This window comes from Argentina anserina, chromosome 5, assembly GCF_933775445.1.
Source record: "Argentina anserina chromosome 5, drPotAnse1.1, whole genome shotgun sequence".
Classification (NCBI taxonomy): domain Eukaryota; kingdom Viridiplantae; phylum Streptophyta; class Magnoliopsida; order Rosales; family Rosaceae; genus Argentina; species Argentina anserina.
Window position 1 is genome coordinate 10,101,190 of NC_065876.1, and position 21,132 is coordinate 10,122,321.

General features: G+C 37.5%; 1 protein-coding gene across 1 annotated transcript; it reads right to left on the reverse strand.

Moving 5' to 3' along the window:
* Positions 1-687: 687 nt before the first annotated feature.
* LOC126793300 (autophagy-related protein 8f) lies at positions 688-2,571 on the reverse strand. The gene is made up of 6 exons (XM_050519770.1): positions 2,461-2,571; positions 2,051-2,092; positions 1,873-1,928; positions 1,472-1,524; positions 1,111-1,229; positions 688-1,031 (listed from the first exon to the last, which is right to left on the reverse strand). Exons 2-6 carry the CDS (start codon positions 2,085-2,087, stop codon positions 928-930), a joined length of 369 nt encoding a protein of 122 aa, XP_050375727.1. The 5' UTR covers positions 2,088-2,092; positions 2,461-2,571; the 3' UTR covers positions 688-927.
* Positions 2,572-21,132: the final 18,561 nt, after the last annotated feature.

A 21,132-nucleotide genomic window follows, 5' to 3' on the forward strand; every position in this document is an offset into this window, starting at 1 on the left:
AAGAGAGCAATCCAATTACAAGAAGAGTAACAGGAGATAACAAGACCAAGAAAAATTCACAATATACCTTGCAAGTCTGAGTTCCGATTTTTAATTTTTAGAGATTTCCGATTTAAAATGTAAATTCTACTTTAACCTTTGGCCGGCAATCGGATATGACGGACTTGAGACTGTTGATACCAGCAGTCCAAGTCTACACCAGCTAAGTCAAAGTTCGATGGGCGTATGGAACTTACTCAACCTCAACCGGAAAAACCAACTGCAAAGTAAAGCTTTCATACAATGATACAAATGACCTGCTCTTGGCTTAAAATAGATGACATGCAACAACGCCAGCAATACATTAAAATGAATTTGATTGCTTATTGAGGTTGTTGGCGTGTAGTTTAGTCTTCCGTGAAGTGTCTTTCTTTTGGTCTTAATCTACAATGGAATCAAGAAAAGCATGAAAATTCAATCAGGCCCATCATACATTCTCTCAGATTTTATTTTTTTTCTTCCCAGTGCGACCAGCAAGCAATCCATGCCGCTGATGCCGGCAGGTTAATAAAAAGGCAGTGCGTGCGGGACAAGGAACCCTGAAATAAGCAGCTATTGCCGTCTAGAAAAGCAATAACAGAGCGCTTAAATTCACATGTACCGTCTTTTACTCTAAACAGCGTCAAACCCACACATAATCATGACCCAGCTAAAACTGCAAGTCTGCAGCTGAAACAGATAGATCTTCATTGAATAATTATGAATAGCAACAGGCAAGAGTTACTCCGAGAACTTTGAAATTATTTACAATACGCAACTATACAAATTTTCACCATTTAATAAACCGGTGTTTATGAAGCAGGCATAAAAAGTTAATAACTGAAGCATCAGAACCAGCAACGGAGACAGAACTGGAAGAAAGATGGGGTTCGTATCCATGTAAACAAGCTAACTTGGGATCTGGGAACCGAATGTGTTCTCACCGCTGTAAGTGACGTAGAGAAACCCATCTTCATCCTTCTTCTCTTCATATATGGCAGACATAATTGCACCTGAAAACAAAGGGAACAGTCAAAGATGGACCGTAATCAATCAAAACGGTCCAAGTACGATAGCATTACAAGAAATTACCCGATGGTGGAAGAACATTGTCCACAAATATAAAGATTGCCTTCTCTGCACTTAATTTAATCCTTTTTCGGATGACATACACAAATTGTCCTACAGTTAGATCAGCCGGAACAAGGTACCTGTATGTAATTTTGTGATCAGCTCATAGTTAACGAAAACATGAAAAGAACATCATCCCATAAATAGCAAATGTACTCGGCCCTTTGCAAGAATATATGAACAGAGATAGTATTATTCTAAAAACCGGAAAGAGGTCCGTATTTTTGTTGGATATATAGAAGAACAAAATATGCACACAAAAGCAGCAAAACAAAACCAGGAAATGTAGCAAAGCACCATCAAAGTACATGTAAAAGCTTACTTTTTCTTATCGATGTTTGGGATATCACTTCTTTCAGCCTTCTCCACAATCACCTTAACATGTAAGCAAGATATTAGACAAGCCAAAATAATATATGCAAGATATTAGACAAGCCAAAAGAATATATCGTGTTGCTTGTAAAATGAATTTTCCTTTACTTATACGATCAATGAAAAGGTTTCATCAGCAATCATCCTGATATAATCTCAATAAATCTGATGATCGCATTAAACCTGATAATGATGATGATAATTTAGAAGCAAGAATAAACATGATTATGATATGGTGCAGAAACATACAAAGTTACAGCCCAACACAACATAAGAAATTATATAACGCAGTTAAATTTTCAAAAGTAGTTGATGATAAGGTTAACTGAGTGTTTGAATTCAGATTCTTACCGGAATCCTATCGGGGTATTTCTCCCTAATCCTAGCAGCCTCAGCCCTCCTCTTCTCTGCAAACAAACACAACCATATACGTTCATAACCCACAAAATCAAAGTCTTCTGTGCACATAAATATAACAACTACAACGCAATACAGGCTACTCGTCAAGAGATAGAATACCGGAACTCACCAAGATCATGTTCTTGCTTGAAGTAACTCTTTGCCATTCCAGCTGAAATCAATATTCAAAATCAGTAACAACAATCAAGAACCTAAAACGATGCAATTCCACATGAAAAAGTTCAAAGACATGTTCTTTATCTCTCGATTCTCTTATAATCTAATAATAATAATACAAATTCATCTATCCAATAATCAGAGTCAAACCCAAAACTTGGAAAGACAAAAATCATTGAATTGAAGAACCTAGTGAAATTCGAAGCTCCAAAACTCAATATTGACAACAGAACAAGATCATCAGAAGCTATTGTTTGACCTAAACAACCAACTGGGTCTAACAAAGCATCAGTAACCGATTAAATTGAACATACAAGACACAAAAATCTACAGGAAAACAATAGAGAGGAACATAAAAGTTACCAGACGAAAACCCAAGTCGGAAGACGAAACCCAGAAGAAGAAGAGAAGCTTGGATGAGAAATCCCGTGTAGGGTTAGTTGACGATGATATACACAGAGCGGTGCACCATTATTTTTCCAACTTATATATATACAATCTTACCGTATTTATCCATTTATTAATTAAAAAAATCAAAACTGAAATTTAGTTTTTTGTTTTTTTTAGGTTTTAGTTTTATCCGTCTGGGCTTTATAGCTCATACGTGGCAACATGTTTGAATGTTTGATTGAGCTCAATCGGGCCCACTCTACCATTGCCTAACTATGATTGGTTCTGGAACACTTCCTGTGGGTTCCACCTCTGATTGATTAGGACCGTTGAAAATTCTTGGTGGGCACTCTTCTAAACATTTGACGGCTGTGATCTGGTAGTGGTGATATCGTAATTATGGTTCCCGAGAAATTTACTAGTTATCTTTTATAACGCGGTGATTCAGTCATTCACCCAACCGGGTGTTCGATCTTTGGCTGACTAGTCAAGTTTGGTGATTTAGGTCATCAACTTCCCATATGTTTCGGCGTTGGATATATATTGATACGAGGAAAATTCACTAACAGGACTTGAACTTATGTGGTAAGAACAGTTTGATCCCTTACCTATAAAAAGGATCAAAGAGATCCCTGAACTCTTATTCTGATATCAATAAGGTATTTCTGTTAAAACTTTTAAAATATTCCGTTAAAATATTCTTTTTCTGTTAATTTTGTCATTTTGTTATTTGTTAGTTGGAAATTTATTTCTTTGAGTTGTTATAATCGAAGATTAAACCTTTCGAGTTGTTCTGCAACTTTGTTATTGCCTTTTTCTCTATATAGATAATCTAGAAATCAATCAGGCTAGGTCTTAACGGATCAATATCTGCTACTTCAATCTCCTTTTGGAGATGAATATGTTCGTCGTATAGGATATTTAATATTCTACAAACGTATTCTATGGAGTACTGGCTTTTTTGAATATGTTTTGAATGAAAGCACACTTGCCACTTATCAGTAGCTTTTTCAGTACAAAAAGACTGGTAATTTTTAGGTCTGACTTCTTTTTTATTGGATAAAATGAGCCAATTTTGTGGCATAAGCATGATCTTCACTTGTTTCTGAGCGAAACAAGCTCTGATACCAGCTAGGGCGAATCTAACCGATGCTCAAAATGTGAAGAGGTTTATGATCTTCTTCAAAAATTTCTGGAAGAACTTCGATATTTTCTTGGGATGCGTAGATTCTACGCTGTATTCTGTAGATAATATCCCAATAATTTTTGTATTTCTTGAAAGGTTCTTTCTATTTCTTATTAGTTTTTTATATTTTTCTTTTTCTTGTTGCAGTTTTTTTAAAGACAGTTTAGCAAACGCTAAAAGCCTAAGTCTAGAAGCTATGATAATTGCTATGATTATAAAATAACTGTTTACCTTTTAGTATAGAGGGTAGATTTAAAGATTAATAAACTTCTTAGAAAAATAAATTTTAAGAATTAGATCCACCATGCTCCGTCAAAATTTTAACAAAATGACAAAATTAACAGAAAAAATAATATTTTAACGGAATATTTCAAAAGTTTTAACAGAAATACCTTATTGATATCAGAATAAGAGTTCAGGGATCTCTTTGATCATTTTTAAAGGTCAGTGATCAAACTGTCCTTACCACATGAGTTCAGGGACTGTTAGTGAACTTTCCTCTATTGATATCTATACTCGATCTTGCAACAGAGAATTCCATTAAGAAACAAAGCTACATAATTGATTTTACATTGATCTTGCTCAATGTTACGGTAGTCATGTTTACTCGTATGTATTTGGCAATGAGTATACAAAGGTTTGGTAAAAAGAATCCATGACTAAGGTAATGACATTCAAGGGAGCAGCCATCTTTACTTTGCAGGATGGGATTTCAGGTAAGTGATATACCAATTGTCCCTTGCCTTCTATAATGGCCGGCCAACAAATAATACTGCTGACTTAATTGTCTCTAAACGACTAAACCAATTAAAACAATACATACAATTCTAACCAGCATATGAGCACAGAGAGTCTCGTTCACATGGTTAGTAGCTAACGGAACTCATGCTCAACTATCATTGGATTTACATCCAAGGGTTGAAAACTAAATAACTCAACTTTAAAAAAATTCTCATCACCCTTGGATGAAAATCCAATGATAGTTGAGCATGATTTCCATAATCAGCTACTGACTGTGTGAACAGAATTGCGAGTACAGAAGATCTACGCAGTTACTATTAAACTAGAGTTTAATCAGCCTCACGAAATACTATGTTCTCACTTTACATACCCATTACTTGTGGTACCTTGTGTTAATTTGACCTTAAGTTCGGCCCAAAATAAATCTGTTATTGGCCCAACACAAAGGTGATCCATCATTTTGTGTTACTCTTAGTCACAACTCAGAGGCTCAGACCATATACAAAGGTTTAGGTCATATTCTACACTAAATTAGAAGGTCAAATTACTCTTTTAAGACTTCATTGCACCAGTTTATATACAAGGTCAGCCAGAACTATTGTATTTTCTACTTGTTCTTGGCCGACAAGTGTTGTCAAATTTTAAATAACTTCTCAAGTGCATGAATCGGTCGTAGTATAATTTATGCAAGTACGAGGTAGTTCCAACTAGAGATTGATAATTAACTTCTAGTCCTAACTAATTGATCAAACAAACGCAAAAAATGAAAAGCATATCAAAATATAGAGTTAAACAAAAAAAGAGTTTTGAAAGGTAATTTAAGGTAATGATAACAAACACTAGGGCTTCCAACTTCACCATCACAATCATATTAGTCTTCTAATTATTAACTATCAAACTAGTGCCAAAGAATCCGTCGTATGAGCCTTATGACATAGTATTTATACCCATAAGTTCTCTAAAATATGAATACTACCTTATGGCAAAGTATAGTACTCAAGTTACTCTCAGAAGTATGACATTTACTCTAAGTTTAATAAGAACAAAATGACTAACACAAATCGAGTAAAACATGACATCTATTTTACCAATTTGTGGTCATTAATCACAAAAAGCATTCAAGATGTAATATAGGCATCTAGATACTCTTGCATTAGATAGCTTAAAATAAAACTCTAGAGGTCGCGAATCAATAGTATTTTGAAATAAGCAATAATTTTCATAAAAATTAAAGAGTCAACACCAATATAATAATTAAGTAATCATCCAACTAAAAACATCAAATAATCATGCTAAGGATCTATCATGGTCCTAATAAATGTATTTAAATAAGAAAACATAATAGAATAAAAGGGAAAGATTGAGAAGATGAATGGATGGATGGATAGATAGATGGTTTATGCTCCTTAGGCATCTACATTGCGATCCTAAGACCTCCCTTCATATAAAATTTGTGCTCCCTTATATAGGGAAGAGTCTTGGTCATCTTTGGCTTCAATTCAAGTTTCCTTCTAAGACTTGGATTCAGACTTTTTCCTTGATACGAAATGGGACAACCTTGAATTATCGCTTGAAGTATGAATAAGCACATCATTAAGTCCACATTTGAATTAACTTCTTTGGATATTAGAATTTGATTTTCTTGTGCCACATAACTTGAAACTTCATGAATGTCAACAAATCTGACCAGAATTCTTGTTGTCACCTATGTTAACTTAAATGATCATAACCTGCTTTTAAAATATTGAAATTGAGATCCGTAAAGTCCTACCGAAAGTAGCCTTCCTTATATTTTCAATGATATAAGACTTATAGTCTTACTTGACCTCAAACTCTCACAATAGCTCAGCAAAGTTGAACCTTTGTACTGGTAAATTCTGACATTTGAGATTATATTGTTTTTCAATCTTTGCTAACTCTTATAGTTTTCTTTCTTCTCTTTACAACACAAACCTATAAAAACACTAACATAACGTAAAAGAACAAAAAACAACGAGAACAAAACGTAAATGTCAAGGATATTATGCATAGAAATATAGAGTAATATGAACACATCAACGAACCAAAAACTATAGTCATATCAAGTTATCAACTATTTCTAGCTAATTATCATAATCAATTAAGGTGCCTAATATCACTTACTGTGGTTCAAAACACTATTGCAGCGATATTAGCCAAGACCACTTTTCATCAGCATTACACGTAACATGTTGATTTCGGTTCTTATGTTTTCCTGATTCATAAACAACGAGCAAACCAATCAAAAGTAAAAGTTGTCTTCTAACTACCTGGATTGTAATCGCAATTGATAATTGTGATTATGTGGTGCTTTATCTAAGACCAACAAACAGAACACAACCCTAGTGACTTCATAGAAATTAAAGAAGGAAAATTAACTAGTAAATTAGCTTCCTTGATTAACATTGGAACTCGTCCAGAAGCAGATTTATTAGTAAATATGATTAGTATAACGTAAAGCTGCTTCAAAAAGTTAAGATAATCAAAGTCATGTGATCACACCAAACAAAAAAGCTCCTGACTTTACAGTTAAAAAGATGATTATATAGATTGCGTGAATAGGTTTGAACAAAATATAGATCTAATTTAGGGGGTGATTAAATTATCAAATTGATGTCAGTATAGTCTTAAAGTCAAACTAAACTATGCACGATGCATTTCTTAATTATTTTTAAAGAGATTTAGAGCTTCTTTCTTGGTCATGGTTTAACCTTTTGACACAATCTTGCCTAGTTTATGCACTTGAATGTGAAAGGATGTGAAATTGCACAAGCTAGCTTGGAGTTAATTAATTCACTAGCTAATTTGGTTTGGATGAACTTTAATTACATTTGAAGCAACAAACCATGTAGACTTATTTCACACGGTTATTTGTGTGAATTGGTCTTTCTCACATATTTAAGTAATCAATGTGAGTTAAATCATTGTGAGAACACATTTTACTAGTAGGGTCGACAACTCCGATCGATGGAACAATCTGTGACAAAATCTATATGACTTACATATATTTTACGTTTAGGAATTAGGATTCATAAGAGGCTTTTGAATCTAGAAATTTGTATATGTACGGCATGAAATTACAAGATGTAATCATCTGTATTGTTAGACCATTATGCATCTATATTAAGATCATTGATTTTAGTCATTCACATTGAATTGTATATTTAATCACCGTGCATTGAAGACTCTCTGCTTTAAATCTCATAGTATCCGTCTCAAAATAAATTAAGTACCAGCAGAACTCTTTCAAAACTTCAAAAAGAGAAGGATTTTTTTAGCATGAATCTGTTCTAAAAGAAAATAAACGAGCGAGGAAGGTATTGAAACTATATGATTGTCCATTCATCCCCTTTTGCGTTTTGTTTAAAAACTAGCGTGATCCCTAGTTTTGCATTTTTTTCGTGGCATGGTGTGGGGTAATAAAAATGGTGTCTCCCATGACAATCAAGGAAGAATTAATGAGAGCTGACATGAATGTTCAGTGGAGAATTAATGCAAATGTGAAATGGTCGACGAATAAATGCGTTATAACGGTCGACGAGTGAATACAACACAACTGTCAACAAATAAATACTAGTCGGTGATTAAAGGAAGCGCAACTGATGATGATTAATGAGTCTAAAACTGTCAACGAGTAAATGATAGTCAATACCCACTGATTTAGCAACACCTATAAAAGGGAAATAGAGATGTTAAGGTACTCATTCAATCCAAGCTTCTCTAAACTGAGTAGAGCACAAAACTGACTTAAGCGTCAGAGAATCTTTTGCAGGTACCACCCCCCCCCCCCCCCCGCTCTTGTTTTCGCCCTCGGCAAGTTTGTATTTGACACCAAGGCTAAAGTCGTCGACCAAGCAAAGTTCGACGTATAAAGTGTAGTCAACGCCAGGTCAACAGGCACTTGAAGGTTCTAAATGATTCATGATCCGCTTCCGCTCCAGTCTGTATTAAATTGGAGGTCAAAATCAACAACAAGATTTTACCCTCCAACAATTGGTGCCATCTGCGGGAAACCTTTTCCCTAAAAAGTGATAGCGGTAGCTGGATCAGATGGAATTCCATTTCTATCACTCAAGACTGGAGGTGATGAAATGAACTAAGATGTGATTGACCTCAATGTACATATGACCGGCAACCTCAACGAATCCTTAACTAAAATGCAACGCTTGAAACAATAGCTTGAGCAATTGAAGAAGGAAAAGCGAGAACGTGAAAACTGTCGTTGGCAAAAATTTGAGAGAGTCTCGGGATTTGATGGTGATTCTTCAGACGATGATGGTAACTTGGATCATGTAGCCAATGGGGGCATCAATGGTGACATTGCTATTGGAGTTAACGGAGGATCAAGTGGAACTGTGGGAGAACAATCTAGTGAGGGACGCCCAAAAAAGGCAAGACACGACGAGTGGCACGAAAAGGTGGAATGGATGATTGACGAGTGCAAACGAGCCGGGCCAAGAAAGCTAGCCGCGGAGATCGCAAGGGACGTGGGCAAGTCACTATTTACGAATGACATCCTTCAGGCGACAAACCCTGGACGATTCGCAATGCCAGCATTCAAAAATCAGACGACACTACCGATCCCGTCAACCACATGATGGGGTATAAATAGCTCATGTCCATTGAGACGACTAACAAGAAGTTAATGTGTAAATTGTTCCCCTCCAGTTTAACCGGCCCCGCGTCAACATGGTTCCAAGACCTCAAACCCCAGTCAATCAATAACTTTGATACATTGAGCAAAACCTTCATCTCTCAATACTTTTGCAGTCGAAAACAAAAGAAAGATATGGCGATCTTGTTTAGCACAAAGCAAAAAACTGGAGAGAAAATCAGTCACTTTTTTTATAGGTTTAGAGGAGAAATGAGGCACTGTTGGTGACGAGAAATTTTAAAGAAGCCTATTGTTTCTTTCTTCAAAACCCATGACTAAGGTCCAAATTTACTTTGGCCCAATTCCTTTTGTTTTAACCGAACCAAATATCCTTTTTCTCCTTCTATTTTCCATGACAATACATCTCCTCATGTCTCTCTTTCTTTTCTTTCCACCGAGAGCATCACCGAGCTCACTTTCAGCGCCACTGCCTCCCACCGTCTCAACAATCCGACCACATGCATCGCCACCATCTTGTTCGCCTCCTCTTTCTCTATGTGATGATGTCCATCAATCATCCTCAAAACTCAATCTCCAATCGGATTGTGAAGTGAACAGTAGCCGAGCTTCCATGGATTCCAACTCCGGCGAGCTTCCTTGTTGTTCCTTGGGTAAGTTTGTTATTTATCCAAATACCCAATTCAATTCTTCAATCAATTTCATAGATTGGAGCTTGATATCTATTTCTTTCTTGCTGCATACATATCACTGCATCACCACCACTCCTCCGCCAAGGAACTTCGACAATTCAGACTTGCAGTTTGAGACTCAAATCATTTCTTTTAATCTCTTTGGGTAAGCCAATTTCTATTGCAATTTCCTAATTTGATTAAACTCCATTTTTCCATTCTTGTATTCCTTCTGCCGATGAACCCACTTTTCTAGCAAACCCATTCTTTCAGTCTTTGATGCTTTGATGACTAAGGTGTTAGAGAGGAAATATCTCACATCTAAGAAGTGATAAATAAAATAGAGATTATAAGTGGGTGGATAATAACTAATTGTACCGAGGCCTTTTGTGATTAAAACTCAACACTTATGAGGTGGCTAAGTTGGGACAATATCGGTACAGTTGGTCCATGGGCCACGTTTGTCGTTGTTTAACACAAGGTGAGACCTAGGATGATTTTTGGTTAGTAGTTGTAGCATGGGGAAGCTACTGCAGCTCGGGTATTATGAAGGGTGGTATTGCAACCATCATTTTACAATTTTGGAATTCAATTGAGGTAGAAACCTTTTTCTAGGGGTGGGCATAAAAAACGGAAATCTCGATCCCGTCCCGATCCCTTCCCGAAATTCATAGGGACGGGACGGAGGTCTAAAAACGTATGTCCCGTCCTGATCCCGTCCCGTTTCATTATAGTGGGATGGGACGTGTGATGAATAATTTTTGTCCCGCTTCATCCCGTCCCGTCTCGCAATTAATAACTCTTAATCCTGACCATTGAATATTTCATCTATCACAGTTGATTCTCAATTTTAAGGGTTATGTCTTTAACTCTGAAGCCGCAAAAGAGAACTTTATTCTTAGCCTTAGCCTCAGTCTCTCCCTAGTCCCATCTCGCAGGCCTCCCTCACCTCCTCTTTGATCTCCAACCACCTCTCTCTCTCTCCCAGCCTCAGTCTTCCGCTTCGTTCGCTTCTCACGGTGGCCGCTGCCACTGCAGGCCCTCTCAACTTTCAGTCATGCGACCGAGCGATTCCTTCTCTTGCCAATCTCAGTCCGAGCAAATCCGGGTAAGATCATATTGTCAAGAGATTTCAGTTTTGAATTTCCAGTTCATTCTGATTCAAGTTAGTGAGTGTGTGAGATTTGTAGTTGTTTGATCGAGATTTATGTGTGAGATTTTGATGCAGGGTTAGCACTTTAGGTTCTGATGATTACTAAACTCTGTTTTAGATAGTAACATGGGGTGGCGAGGCTGGTCAGGGATAAGAAGACCAGGGAGCCTGTGGTTGTTAAGTGCACACACAGAAGAAAGAAGGTTTGTTGTTTCTGGTTTTCTAATTGTGTGGAAGTGTTTTTTTGGGGTGAGGATTGGAATGGTTGACCAAGTTTGATGATCAAAAGCCTCAATGGGTTTTTGTTTTAGAATGTGTTTTATCATTCGTTATATCAATGATGTTGTTGTGGTTTGCATATTAGGTAGGTGAGATTTGAGCTGAAGTTGACTCTCATTTTGATCAGAAACCTGTGTTCTTTTTAATTTCTTCTTTCTAGTTTCACCTGCTGAAATAGTAGATCCTGGTTCTCAATATTTATACCAATCAATGTTATTGTTGAAGTTCAAGTAAAATTTGCATGCCTATGCTAACAACATCAATAACGTTTTCATATATTTATGCATTCATTTTATTTGAACATAAGTAGTTAAACAGCGTCACCATCACCAAGGGATAATCAGGTGCCTACTTGTGTTTCAACACATACATTCTGAAACTCTTCCTGTAAAAAGACAACTTGTTCAGAAATTCATCATAATAATGTCATAGTAACTATATCATAGTGTCCAAATTACATTAGAAAGTATGATCTATCATAAACAGTCTGATTAAGATAGCAACCAGCAAATAATGTCATATTTCCTGACAATCTCAAGAACTAGGTTCATGTTTCAATCATACATGTTCTTGAGTTCATGTTCTTTGATATAGATATAGATATAATGATAATTGTTGGTTTTTAATCATCCTTTTCTTCTACACAAACATCACACAAATTAAGGAATGTAATCTCTATACTATATGTATATAAATGAAATCCATATATGTAGATTGTTTTATAAAGCTGACCATGTGTTTTTGCTTCTACTTTTGTTTTTGTGTTCTATTCATGAAAGCTCCAGCATTTCACATTTCCACTGCATATAGGTTGACTAATGATGTGTTTCTTGTCAAATTGGTTTAGGATGGCTAGAGGAAAGAAGTCAGGTTTGGTTCGACCTAATCCCTCTGCTTCTGGTCTTGGGAGTTCTTCAACAGCGGCATCTCCTACTCTTTTGGAGCTACTTGAAGTTGAAAGCCAACATGCTTCAAGCCAAACACATGTTGCTGCCAATAGACCTGCTCCAAGTGTAGTTGAACCATCAAACAATGTTCTTGCCATTCAGACCTCAATAGTGGCCTCAGAGTCATGTTTTTCAACAGGGGGTAGAGTAATTGACTGTTTTAGGAGATCATTAACTCCTAAAATTGTGGAGGGGCTGATTTGCATGCAAAATTGGATATTAGGTGATGATATTGCAAAGGTTGAAGTAGAGGCTGATATACCAACAATGATAAACACTAAGTTTTATGAAGGTCTTGAGCTAGGTATACATTTTAACAAGTGTTTATACTTTATACTTGTTGACCGATTTCAATTCAATTTGGCATTAGACACTTAGACTTACTCTTGGACTGTCAATTTTGCAAATTATGAGGACAATGCTTCAAGCAAGAACAATTGTCCACCTCCAACTCCAAGAGGAAAAGGAAAGAGGAAGTTTGTACCGGTGGCAAATGTAATCAATGTTTAAGTCTGTAACTTTGTTTGATGTTTGTTTTGTGACTATTTAAGTTTATGATGGACTATTTGTCAATGTTGTTAATTGACTTAATTTATAGTCGATTACTTGAAATCTTGAATGATAATTGTCTCTTAAAATTGAGAAAATAGGTATTTTAAAGTCATGGGATGGTGGGATTAGGCTCGTCCCGTCCCGATCCCAACCGGGATTAATCCCGAGTGTGATGCATTCTTAAAAACCCGCGTCCCGTCCCAATCCCGTCCTAATTCAAAAGAGTGGGATGGGACGTGGGATGAGCCCCGTCCCGTCTAATCTCGTCTCGTGCCCACCCCTACATTTTTCCTTTAACTTATGTTTCGTCAATTTTATCTTGTTGCATTGTATTAGAAGTAGTATAATTGTTATATGTCGATTTGGTTGATCGGAGGAGAGTTGGATGCTGCCGGAAACGGAATCTGAGAGATAAGGTGAAAATATGAGTTTTTACTGTTACAGAATTATTATTTTACAGTTTTATTATTATGTGAAATTACTTTTCTGCCCCTGACATAAAGTAACTATTTACTATTTAATCTTTTACTGATTTACAGTTTTACTTTTAAACCTTTTATTGTTTTACATAAAGGTTTTAATGGTTTTACTTTTACCTTAGGGTAATTTAGTAAAACCTAAATTTAACTTTTCGATGAGTATTAAATGATAGTTCTGATTTCCGCCAGGTTCGGAAATCGAGAACTCTTTAACTGAAATTGTGTCGGTAATCAAATAAATCATCAATATGGTTCTAAGTGTCTTTAATAACCTTAAAGCATGCATAGTATCATTCGACGACTAAAGTTAGACTGTTTTCAGATTATCCGAGAATTAGTTAATAAAAGGTCAAACGAAGTCAACATAGTCGACTCCTGGTCAAACCAGGAAAGACTTAGTCAACAAAATTCTAACTTTGACTTTCTTGGTCAAACTAGGAAAGAAGTCGAGTCATTAATCTACGAGCCTCGGATATCAGATTGACTCTTCTACATTTCGTTGGAATTCAGAAAAGGTGTTACAAGAGCTGTTCGATCCTTAGAGAAGCAGCAAAATTGGAGCGGGAGCTTACATTTTTACTCAAGATTTATGCATGTCATTTCAGGTAAGGGAGCTAACCCTCTTATGTTACTTTGGCCATAAATATGGAATTTATAGTCTAGGACTCGAGATTGAAATTATTATTGATGTATTAAATGCTTGCGAAAACCCGAGACTAGACAACTTTTAAAATATGATTGTTTAAAATGTTATAGACATGAGAGTAATGAGGTTCTGGAATACCAATCCAGGACCCCTCGGTGTCGAAACCGTAAAACCTCCGGATGGGCAATGCCCTATTACTATTCCACCTTGCGCGCTATTCATTTATTTAGGGTATTGTCATAAATGGACACTCTCGCTCCCTTATTGTTTTTAGCAATAAGGGCGGTTGGCCTCGACTTAAGAGTTGACTCGTTCGCCTCGTAGTCGTTAGGATCAGTCATGCATTCCATTATACACATTACAATCCTATGAAAAATGCGCCTACTGATTTAGCATGATGTATTTATTAAACTTGCATTGTTTTGAAAAGATTTTTCTACGAATATCCAAATAACCTACCCTCAAATATTTATAAAACCTTATCTCCTTACCCGATTTTAGTTTTCAAACTCATGGGTGGACTAGCCCCTACTGGGCAAGCGAGGACAACGCTCACCCCTACTATAGTGTCATTTACAGGTCTTATTGGTAATTTACGGAGCTAGGAGTCTATTAGTCATTCCTCGCATGTTTCTCTGTAATTTTTAAGCAGTATTTTATTTTGTATCTTTGAGGTTGCTTAGAATATTCAGTCACCTTTGTAAGTGTTATTTTTACTTGGGTTGTTCCATTTTTCTAAATTTGGGCCGGTGACATTTCACCATGTTCCGCACTTCGTTTGTAAACTCTGTAACTTGTAGAATTCGCGGAAATGTTTACAGTTGTTTGTTCCTCTTGTTATTGTGAAAAAATTTATCTACAGATTTTTTCATCATGTTAGTTAGTGTAATACTTGTAATATGCTTGCTAATCGTTAAATTATCTCAAATATACTGCTTGGATTCCTTTCCGGGATGTTACAACCCAACGCAACAATTATTCATACTTAATCTGTCTTTATTCACTGTACTTACTTCATCTTTATTATTGGGTGCTAATATTTTTTTCCCACGATGCCCCCAAATTTCTCTTTCGGACATTTGTCTAAAGGGAAATTTCCAAAGTGACCTGCACACTTTACATTTGCACTTGTCCACATTCTAGTTCTCACATAGACTCATGCTCCCCTTGCTTTGCTACCTTCCATGTGTCGGTCCTGGGCCTGTGCTTGATTAAATTCGTCTCATCCCTGGTGGGAGTATATGCACGTCCTTCTTCACATTTGTGTGTTCCTCCTAGATGGTGCATTGCTTCCTCGCAATCATCTTTCTCTACGGGGAAAAATCACGTCTTTGCCTTTCTACGTGAGGAATAAGCACTCACATGTTTCTGCTTCAAGGAAGAAGCGCGTCATCTCCTTGTGATTGTCCCTCTGTCAGAACCGTCTTTTCACAGCGAAGAGATACATCGTCTTCTCATGTTCCTCTTATCCTTGTGAAGAGGCGCGTGGAAACACTTCGTCCCATTACGATCGTCTTTTCTCGCTAGGAGTAGGCGCGTGCCATTTTTTTTTGGTTAAATTCACTCAGTCCCGTTTTATGAAAGATGATCGTCTCCATATTTTCCTGTTGTTCAGACAAACAATTGCACCTAACTCGAAACATACAATTATCTTATATTTGTGAGTGGTCTGAGCATTTATCAATTAAGATGAGACATCATTTCCTTGCCTTCTCTCCGAGAACGTTCTTTTTTTAGATAGTTTAGAGGATTTAGATGATCATCTTTTTTTTCTTTTAGATGATAGTCTTCTTTTTTTATAGACGATCGTCTAAAAAAAGACGATCGCTCTCTTTTTTCCCTTTTTTTCGCGTCTACCATTTCACACTCAAGAACCATCAATCCTGATTTCTCCTTATGACTTTTTATCACCGTCTCCTCAAAGCTTTTTGAATGTTTTCCTTCCTACCTTTCATGATCAAGTCCTAATTGGATTTGGACGGGTATTCTTCTCATATATATGTTTATCTAAGTGCTCCTAGGGTTCCACCTTATTTCCACCCCTTAAACCTTCTGCAACCGTGCCACACCCCTCTGTTAAGTGCCACCTTCTCTCTTTTTTTCTTTTTCTTTTTTGAAAGGAATTTCTACAACATAACCCTCTCTTTGTACATCTTCTCTTCTGCTTCCCCACACTTGCGGCATTTTCGTTGACGTATTTCCTGCTTTGTCACGTTTTTTTGCAAGTTGCATTTGTGAAGACTCATTCAATTCTTTAATTAGGCGTGCATGCATTTCTTTGGATTCATGTATCCTTTCGAATAGCTACTTCGTATGCTCACATTCATCTTTCCTTGCGAGGAGGAGGTGAGCCATCTCCTTGCTAACGTCAATTTCTATGAGAATGAGCCTCATCATCTCCATTGTGTACGTCTTTCTATACGAGGAGAACGCACAACATCCCCTCACTATCGTCTTTTCTTGTGAGGAGGTGATTTGTCTCCTTACATTCGTATTTCCTCGCGAAGTACGTACTCTGTCTTCTCATATTCACCTCTTAGTTAATCCCTTTTGGAGAGAGACGATCGTCTCTATTCTTTTTTCTTCTCTTAAAATTCTTTCTCATTTTTTTCATGTTTCCTCTCTCTCCTTTTAACGAGACAGACGATTGTCTTTTTTCTTTTAACTCTCGCTTGTCCCCTTATCTCTCTTTATCAACATTCACAAAAATCATATAAATGCCATGATTCTAACTATGTTACCTTCGAAATTTCCCCTGAGCCACATGTTTAAACTTAAAACATTGTTGCTTTCACTGTTTCGTTCATAACGTTTCACATTTTTTTATTAATAACGTTACCATATGAGCCGTTTATAATGTGTTACATGTTTCGATCGTTCATAACGTTGTCACATGCACCGGTATAACATTAAAAAAGAATTGTTTCCTCCTACCATTCACAGTAGGGTTTCCACACATTGTACCATTGAAAGTAAATTTTTCTCAATCCCCTACACATTCAGAGTAGGGTTTCCACACACTTTACCATTGAAAGTAAAGTTTTATCAATCCCCTACCCATTCAAAGTAGGGTTTCCGCACACTTTACTATTGAAAATAAAGTTTTCTCAATCCCCTACCCATTCAAAGTAGGGTTTCCGCACACTTTACTATTGAAAGTAAAGTTTTCTCGATCCCCTACTATGCACAGTAGGGTTTCCATACATCTTACCATTGAAAGTAAGGATTCGTTAACTCCTCTATTTTGAGGTTAGGATCATAGAACATACTTACACTATTTGAAAATAAATGTGCATCACATAAACATAAATTTGAATTTTTGTTGCACTTAAACAGTTAATAATAATGTACACTATAAATAACCATTAGACACATTATTACCGTATTAATAACTGCGGTCACGTCACAACTTTATTGCTGAAATTTTACTTTCGTATTAAGATTAATGTAGCAGTACTCATAATGCGTCAAGAATAATTATCCATCCCTTCTCTACCATTCTTTTAACCATTGCCTTGGTTTGCACATACTTTTAATAATCATGTTACTCACCTTCATCCACTATCTCACAATCCATACATAACTAGTAAGACATCAATAATCATTTGTATATGAAAGGCAACTTGTCAATTTCCCTCGCTATTTCTCCTACAAGCCTATGCGGCCCCTCTGCTTCCATTCCTCAATCGTCTTCTCAATCTTCTTGCGCCACTCCTCTCTTTGTGCTCTCTTGGATCGATGCGCCTCAAATCTACTAATTGTTCCTCCATTTTGCGTTCTAACTATACCTTCATGTAGAATTTCACCAGTGACTCCATGATTGATCTCCACATTCGTCATGCTATCTAAGTGATGCGCTTTTGCTTCGTCATCTGACGATTCACTGATAATGTGCAGCATACGCTCTTCCATCGCCATTCTTCTCGGTCTTGTTTCTCCCTTCAAAGTTGCTCCAGCTCTTGCCCCATTCTTTGAGTTTCGTCTGGGAGAGGTAGATTGAGGTTACCAATACTGTTGCTGCCACTACCTCCCAAGAAGAGCAATTGAAATGTGAATCCATCGTCAACCCCCGCCCACGCTTTTTAGGGAGAAGCATATTCCCATAGACGCCAATTATCGGTGAAGAAAAATTCGGCAATGACGTTTTACTCACCAATCTATATTTTCGTGGACGGAAACTGATAACGGATTGTCGTTTGTCTTGCTCTTCCTTTGATTTGGACGATCGTCCTTTAACAAGAGGGAGGTACCTACAAAAAAACCCTCATATGCCAAAGTAAGTGTTTTTGTTAGATGTTCTCAATTCTAATAATCTAAATGGCTTACCTTACCTCTTGTCCAATCCTTTATTTATATAGTGGAATTCCTCATTTTTCATTAAATTACATTTACGATTGTCATCATGACGACATACATGTGTACTTATGTATGTTCCTCCATCATTGCTCATTTATTATAATGGTAATTCATCACATTTATGTCTCCTTAATGTGTCGGTTTCAAACCGAACATTCATTAGTCATTACAATCACCCTAGTTATGATCATCATTCAAGTATATTGAACTACCTCCTTCATTGCAGTCTGCATTGCAATTACCACTCAACGCAACAATAATTCATACTTAATATGTCTTTACTCACTGTACTTATTTCATCTTTATTATTAGGTGCTAATCTTTTCTTGCTCCTACATGCATGTGAACTGTAATCCCCAATTTGCCGCAGTTGCATTTAGAGAGGGGTTACTCCCGGGTACCCCCTTGTATGAAAGTCTTCTCTGAGAGCCACCATGAGATATGGATGACATTGTGACCTAGTAGAGGGTGAAATCTCAATTTAGATAGCAAAAGACGCACCAAAAGATATGGATGTCTTTACAACCGTAGTCGCTTCCAACGCCGCGCCACGAGGTGAACAACGGTGAAATGATCATCGACCACGTCCTCGATATTGCGACGAGACTAGGCCACTGAATAATCAGTCAGAGGATGTTTGGTTCACGATTAATCCACAACAGATTTATAAGAAGCACAAGCATGAAGGGATTTTCACAAAACCACCGCCTCAGGCCGAGTCAATGGATCCTATTGACAGGGCCCGATATTTTTCATTGAATGACACTTGTGGACATGGCTTGTATAGATGCAAAGCGTTGAAACCCGCAATTTTAAAACTCTTGAATGAAGGAAAACTCTTGCAATATCGCATTAGATGTACTAGGACCACCGTGGACAATGAGAGCAAAACGACAGTAAAAATGATCAAGGACCGGTGATACGGGAAATATCAGCTATACACGAGTCTCCTTATACCATCATGGAGGCGGAAGTTTGTTTGCGGTCCGATTCTCACCAAGTGGAGAAAATTCGACGGGTATGTCAAAACACAGAAGGCTCTGTGCCAACCACTTCGGGACCACCCGTGGTAAGCTTCACCATCGAAGATACTGTTGGTATTCAATTTCCACATCAGGGGATGCATTAGTTCTAACCATGCAAGTAAAAGATACTCTTGTCAGGTTGGTACTTGTCGACACAGGGAGTAGGGCCAATGTTTTCTAATGGGAGGCTCTCGCTAAGCTTGAAATCAATAAAAACTTGATTCACCCAAGCTGATCTCCACTGACGGCATTCGAGGGATCCGAGACTTGGCCGGTAAGAGAGGTGTCGTTACCAGTAATAGCAAGGGGAAAACTATTCTTGTTCATTTCATTATCGTCAATCGGTCGTCGGCATATAACATGATTATAGGCTGAGATTGGTTGCATAAGATGGGCGTCGCGGCTTCGACTCGCTGCCAGGTGTTAAAATTTATTTCCAACGATGGGTCTCGAGTCGTGTATATAAAAGGCAATCGAGCTCTTTGTAAGAGGTTGTACGGAATGGAAATTAAATGTCCCCAAGGACAACTCAACAAGAGTCATCGACAACACCATCGGCGATAACATAGCAATTAACCGAGAATAATAGATCTACAGGGAGAGAAGGAAGAGCCCGAGCCCAAGCCCGATCCTGGGACAATAACCACCGAGCCATTAAGAGAAGAAATAATAGATTCATCGGGCGATAAGAAGGTTATCATTGGTACTCTTCTTTCTGACGACAAACATAAGGAGTTGTTGGAATTTCTCATAGAAAATAAGGATGTATTTGCATGTTCCTATAGGGATATGCCCGAGGTATACCCAGGCAGTTGTGTGTCACAAATTTAATATCAACCAAACGTATCCTCTTTATCATCAACGACAACGCCGATTCGCCCCGGAGTGGAATACGATTATTAGTGATGAGATAGACCAATTTCTAGAAGTAGGTTTCATCAGAGAAGTTTGGTGTCCCACCTGGCTCTCTAACGTGGGGGTCGCTGCAAAAAAGCATGGAAAGTGGTGTGTGCGTAGATTATACTAATCTCAACAAAGCATATCCAAAGAAGGTGTATCCATTGTCGAAGATCGACCAATTGGTCATCGTGACTGCGGGATGTGAATACTTGTCATTTTTAGATGCCTATTCTGGATACAATCAAATACCTATGGCCCCCGAGGATCAGGACAAAACGGCTCTCATCTCAGAGCGTGGCTTATATTGTTACACGGTTATGCCCTTTTGATTAATAGACACTAGCGCAACCTATCTGCATTTGGTCAACAAGATGTTCAAAAGCCCGCTGGGAAAGACGATGGAGGTTTATATTGACAATATGATTTTCAAGAGTAAACAACGGATAGACCACATACAACACTTGCAGGAAATGTTCGCCACTCTCCAGCACTATGGTATGTGTCTCAACCTCACGAAATGCACATTTGGAGTTTCCTCTGGCCAATTACTTGGGCATATTGATAGCAAGTGTGGCATTGAGCCTCATCTCGAAACATTTGAAGCAATCCTCAACATGCAAGATCCGACGACGAAAAAGGAAATACAAGTGTTGACGGGACACATTGCCGCGTTGAGTAGTTTCATTTCTAGGTTAACTGATTGATGCTAGCCATTCTTCCAGGATCTTAAGAGCAAGCAAAGTGATTTTTGGGGATCAAAACAATCGGCAGCTTTCGTCAGTTTGAAAAAATATCTCTCGAGCCGACAGTTCTTGTCCGTCCCCGATGATGGTGAGCCACTATGTTTATATCTGGCAGTATCTGATGCAGCAACGAGCGCTGCACTATTTCAAGAAGATGGTAATCGCCAGGCACCAGTTGCTTTTACAAGTCGGAGTCTTGTTGATTCGAAGACACGATATTCGCCTCCAGAGAAAGTAATCTTGGCACTTGTCACTGCTAAACGGAAGCTTTCGACAATACTTTGAAGGTCATGACATCATTGTATATACCAATTTATATATCTATGCCATCCCCTCT

Coding starts and splice junctions, on each gene's coding strand:
- LOC126793300 (XM_050519770.1), bottom strand. CDS start 2,087: ATGGCAAAGAGTTACTTCAAGCAAGAACATGATCTTG. Junction 1,525..1,872: donor AATACCCCGATAGGATTCCG/GTAAGAATCTGA, acceptor TTACATGTTAAG/GTGATTGTGGAGAAGGCTGA. Junction 1,032..1,110: donor CAATGTTCTTCCACCATCGG/GTAATTTCTTGT, acceptor CTTTGTTTTCAG/GTGCAATTATGTCTGCCATA.